General features: G+C 40.9%; 1 protein-coding gene across 4 annotated transcripts in view; it reads left to right on the plus strand.

Annotated features, from left to right (window-relative positions):
* CFLAR (CASP8 and FADD like apoptosis regulator) overlaps positions 1–15118 on the plus strand; it is a 54243-nt gene that overhangs the window by 21718 nt on the left and 17407 nt on the right. For all 4 annotated transcript variants that reach the window (XM_073551477.1, XM_073551478.1, XM_073551475.1 and 1 more), the window contains exons 4-7: positions 6093–6228; positions 7116–7195; positions 8061–8091; positions 9897–9928. In XM_073551477.1, coding sequence (XP_073407578.1) covers positions 6093–6228; positions 7116–7195; positions 8061–8091; positions 9897–9928 — 279 coding nt within the window. The remainder of the gene's footprint in view (positions 1–6092; positions 6229–7115; positions 7196–8060; positions 8092–9896; positions 9929–15118) is intronic.

Genomic DNA, 15118 nt, shown 5'->3' on the forward strand with positions numbered 1-15118 from the left:
AATGTGTCAAATGGGGGTCCGTCTTACAGTCCGAATTCAGCTTACCAGGGAAGGGATCCGGCACAGGTGGAGAAGTGGTCACAGGGGTCGTTCGGTGTTCCAGGCTGGTGCAGTGGCCTCTAGGAAATCCCATCCCAAGCTGGTGCGGTGGCGGCTCTGTGCTGGGGCAGGGGTGCTGGGGAAGGAGAGCTGTGCTGGGGCGCTGTGCTGGGATGCTATGCTGCTGTGCTGGGGAAGGGGTGCTGTGCTGGGGTACTGTGCTGGGGCGCTGCGGTCCTGTGCTGGGGCGCTGCGGTGCTGTGCTGCGGTACTGTGCTGGGGAACTGTGGTGCTGTGCTGCGGTACTGTGCTGGGGAAGGGGTGCTGTGCTGGGGTGCAGTGCTGTAGTGCTGGGGAAGGGGTGCTGTGCTGAGGCGCTCCGGTGCTGAGGTACTGTGCTGGGGAAGGGGCGCTGGGGTGCTGTGCTGGGCTGCTGTGCTCCGATGTAGGGGCGCGGTGCTCCGGTGCAGCGGCTCCGGCGGCATTTTCTCAAAGACCGGAGGCTGCCATGTTGCGGTGGCCTCCGGGAACATGGACACCGGGAAGATGGCCGCCGGTCCGGGGACGGCACATGCTCCGATTCAGATCTCGTCCCGAGATCTCGACGAGATTTGAATCTCGTCTCCCGAGATCTCGGGACAAGATCTGTACCTGAGCATGCACCGTCCCCGGAGCGGCGGGCATCTTCCTGACGTCCATGTTCCCGGAGGCCACCGCAACATGGCAGCCTCCGGTCTTTGAGAAAATGCCGCCGGAGCCGCTGCCTCTGCACCGGAGCACAGCGCCCCTGCATCGGAGCACAGCCCGCCGCCACCACCTTACCCCACCGCACCCGCACCAACCACAGAAAGTGAATATATTGCGACCATAAGACGCACCCCCCACTTTCCCTAAAAATTTTGGGGGAAAAAAGTGCGCCTTATGGTCCGAAAAATACGGTAATGCCTTAAAATTGTCTAAATTGAGGCAGACATTTCAAACAGCCTTCCATAAACTTCTCACAACAAGTTGCTGGAACTTTGACCCAGTCCTCCTGACGGAAGAGTTGCATTTTAGCCAGGTTTGTATTCCTTTGTGCTTGCACATTCTTCATCAGTTCTGTCCATTCTTTTTGTACAGGTTTGTGGCCATGGCTTTATAATAGCCACTACTTTACCTTTACTTCATTTTTTTCTTAAGCCATTTTGCCACAAATCTAGAAGTAGGAACCGTGGATCCCAAATGTAAAAAATCAAAATGGTAGAATTGCTGTTTTTTGGTCAACTTACCTTCTAAAAAATGGAGTAAAAAGTGACTACAAAAATAAAAAGCATCCAGAAACTTGTATGAATCCCAAAATGATGCTAGTGAAGCAAATACCGGTAAATATTTATATATACAACTGATGTAAAGAATTTAATTATTTAAAGAAAAAATAATTCATGAATTCTCAATGACACCTGTTTCTTAATAATGTTTGGAGGGTGGGTTAACATTAATCTGATATTCAACAATGTCTACTATTATTTATTGAGGGAATTATCTTTTAAGCACTTTACATTGTGTGTTTCATTTATCAGATTCAATGAAATATAATAAGAGTTAAGTTTGAAAAAATGGATATTGGGAACTTTAACCCCTTCCTGACATCAGACGTACTATCCCGTCCATGGGACCCGGGCCCCTATGCCCATGGACGGGATAGTACGTCTACCGCGATCAGCGGCGCCCACGTGGTGAGCGCCGCTGATGGTGGCCGGGTGTCAGCTGATTATCACAGCTGACACCCGGCACAATGTGTCAGGGGCGGTCACGGACCGCCCCCGACACGTTAACCCCTTGCACACCGCGATCAAACATGATCGCGGTGTACCGGGGGTTAAAGGGAAGCATCGGCAGGGAGGGGGACTATTTAATAAAGTAAAAAAAAAAAAAAAGTGTTAAAATAATTTTAAAAAATCGCCAAATAAATTAGAAAAAAAAAAATATTCCCCCAAATAAATCCATTTATTGGAAATAAAAAAAAAAAACAATAAAAGTACACACATTAGGTATCGCCGCGTCCGTAACGACCCGCTCTATAAAACTGTCCCATTAGTTAACCCCTTTAGCAAACCCCTTAAAAAATAAAAATAAAAAACGAAGCAAAAAATGATTTATTATCAAACCGCCAAACAAAAAGTGTAATAACGCGCGATTAAAAAGACGCATATAAATATCCATGGTACCGCTGAAAACGTCATCTTGTCCCGCAAAAAACAAGCCGCCACACAGCATCATCAGCGAAAAAATAAAAAAGTTATAGCTCGCAGAATAAAGCGATGCAAAAATAATTATTTTTTATATAAAATAGTTTTCATTGCATAAAACCGACAAAACATAAAAAAACGACCTAAATGAGGTATCGCTGTAACCGTACTGACCCAAAGAATAAAACCACTTTATCAATTTTACCGCACGCGGAACGGTGTAAACGCACCAACCAAAAGAAATTCATGAAACGCTGGTTTTTGTTCATTCTGCGTCCCAAAAATCGGAATAAAAAGCGATCAAAAAATGTCACGTGCCCGAAAATGGTACCAATAAAAACGTCAACTCGTCCCGCAAAAAATAAGACCTCACATGACTCGGTGGGTCAAAATACGGAAAAATTATAGCTCTCAATATGTGGTGATGCAAAAACTATTTTTACAATAAAAAGCGTCTTTTAGCGTGCGACAACTGCCAAATATAAAAACCGCCATAAATAGTAAATCAAACCCCCCGTTATCACCCCCTTAGTTAGGGAAAAATAATAAAATAAAAAAAATGTATTTCCATTTTTCCATTAGGGTTAGGGTAGGGCTAGGGTTAGGGCTAGGGTTAGGGCTGAGATTAGGGTTAGGGGTGTGTTGGGGTTCGGGTTGGAGTTAGAATTGGGGGTTTCCACTGTTTGGGCACATCAGGGGCTCTCCAAATGCAACATGGCGTCTAATCTCAATTCCAGCCAATTCTGAGTTGAAAAAGTCAAATGGTGCTCCTTCCCTTCCAAGCTCTGCCATGCGCCCAAACAGTGTTTTACCTCCACATGTAGGGTATCAGCCTACTCAGGACAAATTGCAAAACAATTTTTGTGGTCCAATTTCTCCTGTTACCCTTAGGAAAATAAAAAATTGGGGGCAAAAATATCATTTTTGTGGAAAAAAATGATTTTTTTATTTTCACGTCCGAGCGTTATAAACTTCTGTGAAGCACTTGGGGGTTCAAAGTGCTCACGACACATCTAGATAAGTTCCGTGGGGGGTCTAGTGTCCAAAATAGGGTCACTTGTGGGGAGTTTCAATAGTTTAGGTACATCAGGGGCTCTCCAAACGCACATGACACCCGCAGACCATTCCATCAAAGTCTGCATTCCAAAACGTCACTGCTTCCCTTCCGAGCCCCGACGTGTGTCCATACAGTAGTTTTCTCCCACATATGGGGTGTCAGCGTACTCATAACAAATTGGACAACAACTTTTGGGGTTCAATTTCTCCTGTTACCCTTGGGAAAATAAAAAAATTGAGGACTAATTGATCATGTTTGTGGAAAAAATACGATTTTTTTATTTTCATGCCCTGGCATTATAAACTTCTGTGAAGCCCTTGGGGGTTCAAAGTGCTCACCTCACATCTAGATAAGTTCCTTGGGGGGTCTAGTTTTCAAAATGGGGTCATTTGTGGGGGGTTTCCACTGTTTAGGTACATTAGGGGCTCTCCAAAGGCAACATGACACCCGCAGACCATTCCATCAAAGTCTGCATTCCAAAACGTCACTACTTCCCTTCCGATCCCCGACGTGTGCCCATACAGTAGTTTTCTCCCACATATGGGGTATCAGCATACTCAGGACAAATTGGACAACAACTTTTGGGGTCCAATTTCTCCTGGTACCCTTGGGAAAATAAAAAAATGGTGACTAAAATATCATGTTTGTGGAAAAAATACGAATTTTTTATTTTCATGCCCGGGCATTATAAACTTCTGTGAAGCACTGGGCGGTTCAAAGTGCTCACCACACATCTAGATAAGTTCCTTGGGGGGTCTATTTTACAAAATGGTGTCATTTGTGGGGGGTTTCCACTGTTTAGGTATATCAGGGGTTTTCCAATCGCGACATGGTGTCCGATCTCAATTCCAGCCAAAAACGTCAAATGGCGCTGCTTCCCTTCCGAGCTCTGCCATGCGCCCAAATAGTGGTTTACCCCCACATGTGAGGTATCAGCGTATTCAGGACAAATTGCACAATAACTTTTAGGGTCCTGTTACCCTTGGAAAAATAAGAATTGAGGGTGAAAAGATCATTTTTGTGGAAAAAATATGATTTTTTAATTGTACGGCTGTATGTTATAAACTTCTGTGAAGCCCTTGGGGGTTCAAAGTTTTCACCACACATCTAGATAAGTTCCTTAGGGGGTCTAGTTTCCAAAATGGTGTCATTTGTGGGGGGTTTCCACTGTTTTGGTACATCAGGGGTTTTCCAATCGCGACATGATGTCCGATCTCAATTCCAGCCAAAAACGTCAAATGGTGCTGCTTCCCTTCCGAGCTCTGCCATGCGCCCAAATAGTGGTTTACCCCCACATGTGGGGTATCAGCGTACTCCGGACAAATTGCACAATAACTTTTAGGGTCCTGTTACCCTTGGGAAAATAAAAATTGGGGAGAAAAGATCATTTTTGTGGAAAAAATATGATTTTTTAATTGTACCGCTGTACGTTATAAACTTCTGTAAAGCCCTGGTGGGTTCAAAGTTCTCACCACATATCTAGATAAGTTCCTTGGGGGCTCTAGTTTCCAAAATGGGGTCACTTGTAGGGGGTTTCCACTGTTTAGGTACATCAGGGACTCTCCAAACGTGACATGGCGTCCGATCTGAATTCCAGCCAATTTTGCATTGAAAAAGTCAAACGGTGCTCCTTCCATTCTGAGCTCTGCCATGCGCCGAAACAGTCGTTCCCCCCACATATCAGGTATCAGCGTACTCAGGACAAATTGCACAATAACTTTTGCAGTCCAATTTCTCCTGTTACCCTTGGTAAAATAAAAAAAAATTGAACCTGAAATATTTTTTTTGTGAAAAAAGTTAGATGTTCATTTTTTTTTAAATATTCAAAAAAATTCCTGTGACGCACCTAAAGGGTTAATAAACTTCTTGAATGTGGTTTTGAGCACCCTAAGGGGTGCAGTTTTTAGAATGGTGTCACTTTTGGGTATTTTCTATCATATAGACCCCTCAAAGTGGCTTCAAATGTGGTGTGGTCCTAAAAATAAAATGGTGTTGTAAAAATGAGAAATCGCTGGTCAACTTTTAACCCTTATAACTTCCTAACAAAAAAAATGTTGGTTCCAAAATTGTGCTGATGTAAAGTAAACATGTGGGAAATGTTACTTATCTAGTTTTTTGTGTGCCGTATCTCTGTGATTTAAGGGCATAAAAATTCAAAGTTGGAAAATTGCGAAATTTTCGCCAAATTTCCGTTTTTCTCACAAATAAACGCAAGTTATTTGAATGAAATTTTACCACTAACATAAAGTACAATATGTCACGAGAAAACAATGTCAGAATCACCGGGATCCATGGAAGCGTTCCAGAGTTATGACCTCATAAAGGTACAGTGGTCAGAATTGTAAAAATTGACCCGGTCATGAACGTGCAAACCACCCTTGGGGGTGAAGGGGTTAAATAAAAACAAAATGAACCTAAAGAAACTTTTTTTTTTTAAATGTTCACACCAGTTGGAATTTTTTCTAATTTCTCAGTATATTATATGGTAAATTGATTGTTGTCCTTCAGAACGTCACCTTGTCCTGCAGTCTTTGCTATGCAGGCGAAAAAATAAAGTCTTGACTCTTGGAAAGTGAGGGGGAAAACTCCAAGGGGGTTACAGACTTCAACTAAATATTTGTAAATTTATGACTTCAATTGTTTGTATGTATATAATGCACTGTATGTGTAATGCATCGTGCCTCCTGCTCTTCATTTTACAGCTGGATCTATTGAGTTGTGAGCTTATCGCAATGTACGGTATGTAAATTATTCCCATTTTTCCACAGACGTTCTTGTCTCTCATTGTGGAGCTTGAGAAGAATCAAATAGTAATGCCAAATAAATTGGATATGTTAGAAAATATGTTCGAGACCATTCACAGAGTTGACTTGAAAAATAGAATTCGTAAATTCCAACACAAAGGTAACGGATGGCCATGATAGAACATGTTTCTTTTTTTCTATTCGTTCGGTAACTGTAAGCTCAATGTTATAATATAGTGACTTTAGTAGGGCGTGGAGGAGAAGGCATATCCTTGGAAAGGATAATGACCAGGGGTGTGTTGTAGTGTCTTACCCATGTAGCTATAGTACTGTGAATCATTTGACTGTATTGTCTAACTTTTCATGTAACTTTTTGTAATGCGACTGTCTGTAGGCAGGGATGGAAGGAATATGGAGTAATTGCCACTCTGTCATGTTTAGTATGTTTCAGGCAATTTCAATTTTATGTAATGTTTGGATGTAGGTTTGAAGGGTGAAGGACATCAGTGGAGAGTTTCAAAAATGTATCTGTCACTAGGATCAACTCTCCTAAGCAGTCTATACAGACATGTAGGTCACAGAAATTATTCCCTGATATCTGCAATGTGATGTCTTATTCCAGAAAAAAATCCACTTTTTTCTTAATATGTAAATGAGCTGTTAAGATCTATGGACCGGACACTGATCTGCATGAGAATCTGCCTCCAGAGATTATTATAAATGAAAGGGAGCGTTACCAGTGTGAGACATGTAATGACTGACAGTTTCCTCACACTGATAACACCCCAGTTCATTTACAAGCTCTGAAGTCAGATTCTCAGTGAGATCAGTGTCCGCCCCATACATCTTAATGGCTCATTTACATATTAAGAAAAATGTAGATTTCTATGGCATAAGACATATTGCAGATATCAAGGTGTAATTTTATTCAGCTCCTGTGACCTACATGCCCATATAGACTGATTAGGAGGGTTGATCCTATTAATAAATTTCCTTTAAATCTTTATTAGTTACAGTTGTATTTATTGATTCATTACTATCTTGTAGATAATGCTGTCTGTGTTGGTGGTCCTTATGTCAATGCCCTTCCAGCATCTGCCTCTTTTCCTAGAATAACCAGTCCTACGGTAAGTCTTCCAGCAATGCTCGAGGAACATTTCTTGGTTAGTGAAGGATATTTTTTATTTTTCTTTGTTTTTACCCTGCTTTTCCAGCAGTTTTCGTTTACTTATATATTCACTCGATATTCCTAATTCAGTATTGTTTATCAGCCTTTCCAGTGCTTTTGGTAGAAATGGAATGATTTCTTATTTTTAATTTAAAATCTTTTCCGTTTCCTTTATCTTACAAGCTGAAATAGCAAAATATATGCCGCTCTCCAAAACAACAAGCTGTAACAAAAAAAGTGAAAAACGTTAATATCACAAGAATGGTTGACCATTTTAAGAAGTAATATTATGCAAAAGTGTTAGTGCTAGTAAAACAAATCTGAAAATACCCATTTAAGAAGATGGCTATGTCCTTTTAAGACAGTCAGAGAGCTTGTAAGCGATATTGGACATTGCAGGTACCCAGCATGTTTAGACCTTGCCTGCTATGACCCTGGTTTCATAAAACCCCCTGTTTCTGGGCTGCAGTTTGTTTAAAAAGCAAACAAACAGTCATTTACTTATTCCGACTCCTTTACTCACTTTCCCGGGGCCAGAGAGATTCCAGTGAGAGTCTCCACAGTGAGAGAGAGAATTTTTTTTTTTCTTAGCAGTTCAGGTATCCATTATTTTCAATGTGGTTCGGGTTCTGGGGGAAGTTTGGATATTGTTCTGGTACCTAAACTGAACTTTCTAAAAAGTTTGGGCAAGGAGCCAGAAACCAAACTTCCACTGGTCCACCTATCCTTATTTATAATCAATGCAGCATATTTTCCTTTGATATATCTTTTTATTTTATTTCATTATCATATCTTTTTCATTCCCATTCTTTTTTTGACGTTAGAATTCACAGTTAGCAGCCAGCAGCATAAAGGGTAAGATTTTCCTGTTTATATTCCCTCATATATTGGAATTAAAATGTGGACTCTCTAATGTTTAATTAACAATATTCAATTTACCTGGGCATTATTGACAAGGGTGCAAAGGAAATGACTCTTCATGTCGAAATGGAAACAAATCTCAGATGTGTATTTATTAGAGCTATACAAGAAATGAATGACCCCCATTTAAGTCTGTATTTAGTAAAAATACTGTGGGTAACAGCTGTGTAATATTATTTGATCTGTTATCCCCTTCATGCACCATGACCTATTATGTCACAGCAAGGGTGCGTGCTTAAGGGGTGGGCTTAGGAGCTAAGCCTTCTCCATACCATACAAATGATAGCTGTATTATACATCTGCCTTTAACAGAATCTGCCTTTAACAGTTGCAACCATAGCTATAATGGCAGCCCGACATAGTCACATTTTAAGACAGGCTGCAGTCTGGAGAAACACAGCTCATGAGACATGTGTCTCAGCTGTCAGAGGATCTGTATGGTAGGCACACTTTAACCTCTGTGAGCCAAGGAAATACATGTGACCGGAGAAATATATCTTCTTCCCTGAATGACTGCACATGGAGAGCTGAGGCTGGAGAAATAATCCTTTGTGTTCAGTCAGCCAAGGAGAAGATTTATTTCTTGTGATGATAGAGCCCTTCTGTTTGGCCCACAGACGTATGTGTGCTTATGATACAGCTCCTCTGTTATTGAGGCATAGGTCTCGGATTCTGTTTCTTCAGACTGCAGTCCGTCCTGACACGTGGCAGTGATGAATAACGTGACTGGGGCCATTTTTTAAATGCTTGGAGATCCTTCCTTTTGTTCTCAGAAGAATTTAGCAACCATCTAATTTAGTGGTTCGACAGCATCAAACGCCACTCTTCTTATTGAAATCAGTTACACACTTACCTGATCTGAACTGGTATTTGTAATTGAAAGAGGGATAGCCATGAAAGAAGGCACCATAAGCTCTTGATTTAGTATGATTGGGGTCTGACAAGTAGGGCCACCACTGTTAAATGGATTTTCCACAATAAAACATATGTGCCCAAATGCTTTTATCAATCTAAAATAGCAAACAAATTGTATTCACACTTGCAGGGTCTATCTATCTCTGATCTAGTGTTTGTTTGCTGGGTGCAGAGGTGATGTCACAACTACAGCACACATCACCTCTGCAGCCAATTCAGCAACTCGTGTTTGTTATTTTAGAAGTATACAAGGATTTTGGCATGCTTAATGTATGAACATACAGATGTGTACAACAGGCGTAAATGTGTAGTATTATCATATTGTTACCCAGTGTTATCATATGGGAATACTACACATTCATTTTTTATCACTATTTTGCCTCAACTAACACAGAAATGTCCTAATTATGGCACAACCTTTTTTACCAAGTGCGGCGTACAAACCTTTTTTACCAAGTGAGGCGTACAGCGGTGAGTAGTGAGAATGTTGACTGATATCGGTACATATAGCAGTTTGTCCTGTACACTGGAGAATTATTCAACAAAAATCCCACTTGTTTTACCTCTGATTGCTGTGGCTTTTGTATTTTGATTTTTGGATATGTGGTTTGGACTACTGAAGCACAGTGACACTGTGCACTTCAGCTGTCCAAGTTATGCGCCAAAAGCCCACATCGTAAAACTACAGCAATTTAAACTTGTGACTCTTGGCTGCATGACATAAAGCTCTACATGTAGAGACACCCTAATTGTTAACTATAATGCAGAATTTTACTTGCATGGTTAAAATGTTAATTGTCTTTCCTCTTCTTTACTCAATGTAGATGCAACTCCTGTACAAGAAACCATGTTACAGGTAATTGTTTAGTCAACATCCATTTTTATAGAGTTTGAAATCAGGGAGCAGTAGAAGGGTGGAAGAACTGTCACAGCCATAAGTGTGGTAATTGTCCTAGGGTTACTATATAATTTATAAGGTTAGCCACTTATAATCTATATTTAGCATATGCCTTGGCTGCTATCAATGAGGTTATTAATGGTTGTCTGAGGACAGTTCTGCCATGCAGAATGCACTTAGGCAAATCATCAAGATCCCCTGTTGGCAGCTTCCTTTGCAATTGCCAACCAATTACATCCAAGATGTGCTTGATGGGTTGATGGGAGACAAGTCCGAAGATGCTGCAGGCCATGGTAGCACGTTTAGGTCATGCAGACTGCCCATGGTAGCTGAAGCAACATGTGGCCTGGTGTTGCCAAGTTGAAAAACACTTCCTAAGACACTTTGGACAAATGGCCGTTCCAATGGTTCCTGAAGAGAATAAACCTTCATTCAAGCCTCCATTACTGTCTTGCTTTGTACCATGATAGCCTTTGAGAGGCGTGGCATGAGGTCAATGAAGAAGGTTTTATAATGGAACCTCACCTTGGCCCTACTCCTGGAAGTATGTTGTGGGATGGCATAATGTACATTAGCTGGACTGCTCTCGTGTTCATTCCAGGTACACGGACAGCTCAAAGTTACACTGATTTGGTCGTGGAACCAGTGGTACGGCCATTTCTCCAAACTCTTCCAGGAACCGATTTCCAGGACAACAAAGCCAGGCCGTATGTTGCTCATGCTACTGTGAACAGTCTGCATGGCCTAATTGCGCTATCCTGACCTGCAGCATCTCTGGACTTGTCTCTCATTGCACACATTTGGTAAGTCATTAGTCGGCAATTGTAAAGAGAGCAATGATTTGTGTGCCCAAATGGATTCAGCGTGGCAGAACATTCTTGAGACAACTATGAATAACCTCATTGATAGCAGCCAAAGTGTATAAGTACTGGGATTTCTGTGCTTGGCGCTCATGCTCGAAACTTAATAAATCAAGATTGATTTTTTCTATTTTGTCTTAACTTTTTCATTATTTTTCATTTTGTCTTTATTTTTTCATTATTTGCATATCATTAACAAGCCTATCCATCCTGTGATTTCAATAATTCCCTGACTTTCCTTGGTATTGCAATTTCAGTGCTGAGGAGTGTAGATTGTGTGCGAACCATCTCTAATAATTGGAAAAGTTTGTAACTGACCTGCGGTGTGCGTTTCAAATCCGCAACATGACAGTTTCTCTTGCAGATTCAGCGAGTTTTATGTGCAGATTTTGCCCATAGAATTGCAGTAGATGCAGAAAATTCACAGATGAAAACACATGTGAAGTTTTAATGCATTTCCACTGTGACACATTACTATATCAATAAAGTTTTGTCCAAGCCAAATGTGAGGAAGTATCTAAAACAAACTTCATTTAAAGAATAAGATACCAAAAAGGGACAAAAACTGCAGCATTAGAAACGCGTTAAAAAACAGACTCAAAAATGCAATGAAAAGTACTCAAGTAACCTAATTAACAAAACAGGTGCAGACATTCTGCAACACCAAAAGATTATCGTGGGAACATAAATTAGGCTGTGTTCACAAGTTGCGTTTTTGCTGCGTTTTTTTTCCCACAGGCAAAAAAACCTGCTCTTTTGGCCGTAAAGAAGCTGCTTACAAAAAGCTGGTTTTGCTGCATTTTTGTTGTCTCTTGTGCATGTTGATAAAAGTTTGGTGCCCCCGAAAAATCCTTTCTTAAGGTTTTTGCACCAAAAATGCAGCAAAACCTAACATCTATGTTTTTTGCTGCATTTTTGCACATACCTATTACTTTCTGTGGGTGAAAAAACTCTGAAAGAAGTGACATGCTGCAGTTTGCAAAAACGCAGCCGTTTTCAAGCTTATTAAAAAGGCAATATGTGCATGAGAATTCTGAAATCTCATAGCCTTTGCTGGACCTGTAAAACACAGGTTAAAATTTGCATTAAAAAAACACCGCAAAGATGCAACGTGTGAACATAGCCTTGGGGATGTGTGTCAGACTGTTAAGAGTCGTACATATAGGCAGAAAACTGTGAAGTTGTTAAAGTAATCCCAGCTTTTTGGATAGTTTTATCCGCTGTTAACTACCATACTCGTGTTATGTTTGAAAGCTATGAAATAGTTAAAGTTCCAAGGCGGAAGAAAAGGGATGTGTGCCTGTGTGGGTGGATGAGATAACATAACTATGCTGTGTGCAAAGGGGAATTCCAAGTTGTATGAAGTCCAAGTTTCATTTCTCTGACTTCTGGGGAGGAACGAACTAGGATAGAGAATAATTACAGTGTTTTCCAGACTTGAAAGACTTGTACCAAAGTTCACGATGGCCACAAGTACATTGATTTTGGATAAAATATAAGCTTGGTGTGTTACCTTGGTAATGACTTTTTACAACATGTCACCTAAATACTCAGTCACATCATAATTGCTATTGCTGCCAGCCCCATATGTGTAGTAAGAGTAAACTGATTTTCTGTAATATTCTCCCTGTGTAGCATTTATCCTGCGCAGACAGAGCTGTATGTGAATATGTAGAGCAGCTCCCATTGACTATAGCCAAGCCTCCTGCTAAATGAAAATCAATTTGTAAATGTGGTGCCATTATTACAGAATATATGCGCTTTAACATGTACACCAAGAATTTTTCCAGCCCTAGTTCTGATATAGCGGTCTTAACCTATAAGGGCTCTTTCAGATGTCCGTGATCATGGTTTCAATCTTGGATCGCAATGCACGGACTGACTGTGCCGCTCATGAACCGTGCGTGACAGCTTCACTGAAGTAGCAAGCTGTCACGCTCAGGTTAGGAAAGCCGCGGTCAGTCCATGCATTGCGATTAGACATGGCACCCGAATGCACGGACGTGGGAAAGAGCCCAAAGGATGGATTTCCAGGTTGACATATGATGAACCATTCTTCCACTCCAGCAAGGCACTTGGTGAGTGCTCAGCTCAAAGATTACAGAGGACCTGTCACCGGATCAAAAGTGGCCAGTTTTTGCTCTATTTTCCTCTCTGCCCTCCTGAGTATTCAGGTTTTTTTGTTGTTTTTTTTTTTTTTTTAATGCGCCATTTGGCTCCAGAGATATGGGCTTTTTATTTAGTGCTGAATCTTGTGGTCTTTACCAAGGGGGTTGTTTCTCACAGAGGAGCCCAAACACGGCCAGAGAATTCTCTAAGCCACAGCCCCTTGTAAAAGCCAACATATGACAGATAACCAAAAAGCAGAATACTCAGGGGAGCAGCAGAAATAAAATAAGAACAAAATCTGGCCATGTTCTGCAAGGTGACAGGTTCGCCAGCTCACAGTCAGGCGAGTCTAGAGTTTCACTGAAGACTATAAAACACAGAGACTTTTCAGCAAGTTTTTTACTTGTTAAAAAATGCCACTCACAGTCCAAAAAACATATTAGATCTATTTTGGATTGTTACTAACACTCGTTGTGCAGGGGATTACTGTGTGATCGGTTGGGTTTTTATGCCTGTGGGTTTGTTTTGCACATTGTAATATTTTTCTTTTCATAACGATGTACAGCTGTGGCTTATGCTATGAAAGAAACTGTGACTTTACATCCTGATGGGCTACAAAGGATTGTTTGATGCATTTCATTTTAGTTTAATAATTACGTATAAGGAAAGTAATGCCACACATTTATTATTCATTTTGCAATCAGCTTTCAGGTTAAAAAGTACAATTGTAATAAGTTTACAACATATAACTTTTGATTTAAAAAAATAAACAAGAGAAAAGTGCATGTGATAAAGCTGTACAGTCATGGCCAAAAGTTTTGAGAATGACACAAATATTATATTTTCACATGATCTGCTGGCCTCTGGTTTTTATGTGTGTTTGTCAGATGTTTTTATCACATGCAGAAATATAATTGCAATCATATTATGAGTAGCAAAAGGTTATATTGACAGTTAGAATGAGTTAATGCAGCAAGTCAATATTTGGAGTGTTGACCCTTCTTCTTCAGGACCTCAGCAATTCTCCCTGGCATGCTCTCAATCAACTTCTGGATCAAATCCTGACTGATAGCAGTCCATTCTTGCAAAATCAATGCTTTTATTTTGTCTGAATTTGAAGGTTTTTGTTTGTCCACCTGTCTCTTGATGATTGATCACAAGTTCTCAATGGGATTAAGATCTGGGGAGTTTCCAGGCCATGGTCCCAAAATCTCTATGTTTTGTTCCCTGAGCCATTTAGTTATCACCTTTGCTTTATGGCAAGGTGCTCCATCATGTTGAAAAAGGCATTGTTGATTGAAAAGGGGATTCATCAGAGAAAATGACTTTACCCCAGTCCTCAGCAGTCCACTCCCTGTACCTCTTGCAGAATATCAGTCTGTTCATGATGTTTTTCCTGGAGAGAAGTGGCTTCTTTGCTGCCCTCCTTGAGACCAGGCCTTGCTCCAAGAGTCTCCGCCTCACAGTGCGTGCAGATGCACTCTCACCTGCCTGCTGCCATTCCTGAGCAAGCTCTGCACTGCTGGTAGCCCGATCCCGCAGCTGAAACACTTTTAAGAGACGGTCCTGGTGCTTGCTGGTCTTCCTTGGGCGCCCTGGAGCCTTTTTGGCAACAAGGGAACCTCTCTCCTTGAAGTTCTTGATGATGCGATAGATTGTTGACTGAGGTGCAATCTTTCTAGCTGCGATACTCTTACCTGTTAGGCCATTTTTGTGCAGTGCAATGATGACTGCACATGTTTCTTTAGAGATAACCATGGTTAACAGAAGAGAAACAATGATGCCAAGCACCAGCCTCCTTTTAAAGTGTCCAGTGGTGTCATTCTTACTTAATCATGACAGATTGATCTCCAGCCCTATCCTCATCAACACCCACACCTGTGTTAATGGAGCAATCACTGAAACGATGTTAGCTGGTCCTTTTAAGGCAGGGCTGCAATGATGTTGAAATGTGTTTTGGGGGATAAAGTTCATTTTCTAGGCAAATATTGACTTTGCAAGTAATTGCTGTTAAGCTGATCACTCTTTATAACATTCTGGAGTATATGCAAATTGCCATTAAAAAAAATGAAGCAGTAGACTTTGTAAAAATTAATATTTGTGTCATTCTCAAAACTTTTGGCCATGACTGTAAATATGGTTTTATTAAAGGCAAAGGATAAAGGTGGGAACTAGAACC

Source organism: Dendrobates tinctorius, unplaced genomic scaffold, assembly GCF_039654945.1.
Source record: "Dendrobates tinctorius isolate UK_male_01 unplaced genomic scaffold, ASM3965494v1 ptg000177l, whole genome shotgun sequence".
Classification (NCBI taxonomy): Eukaryota; Metazoa; Chordata; class Amphibia; order Anura; family Dendrobatidae; genus Dendrobates; species Dendrobates tinctorius.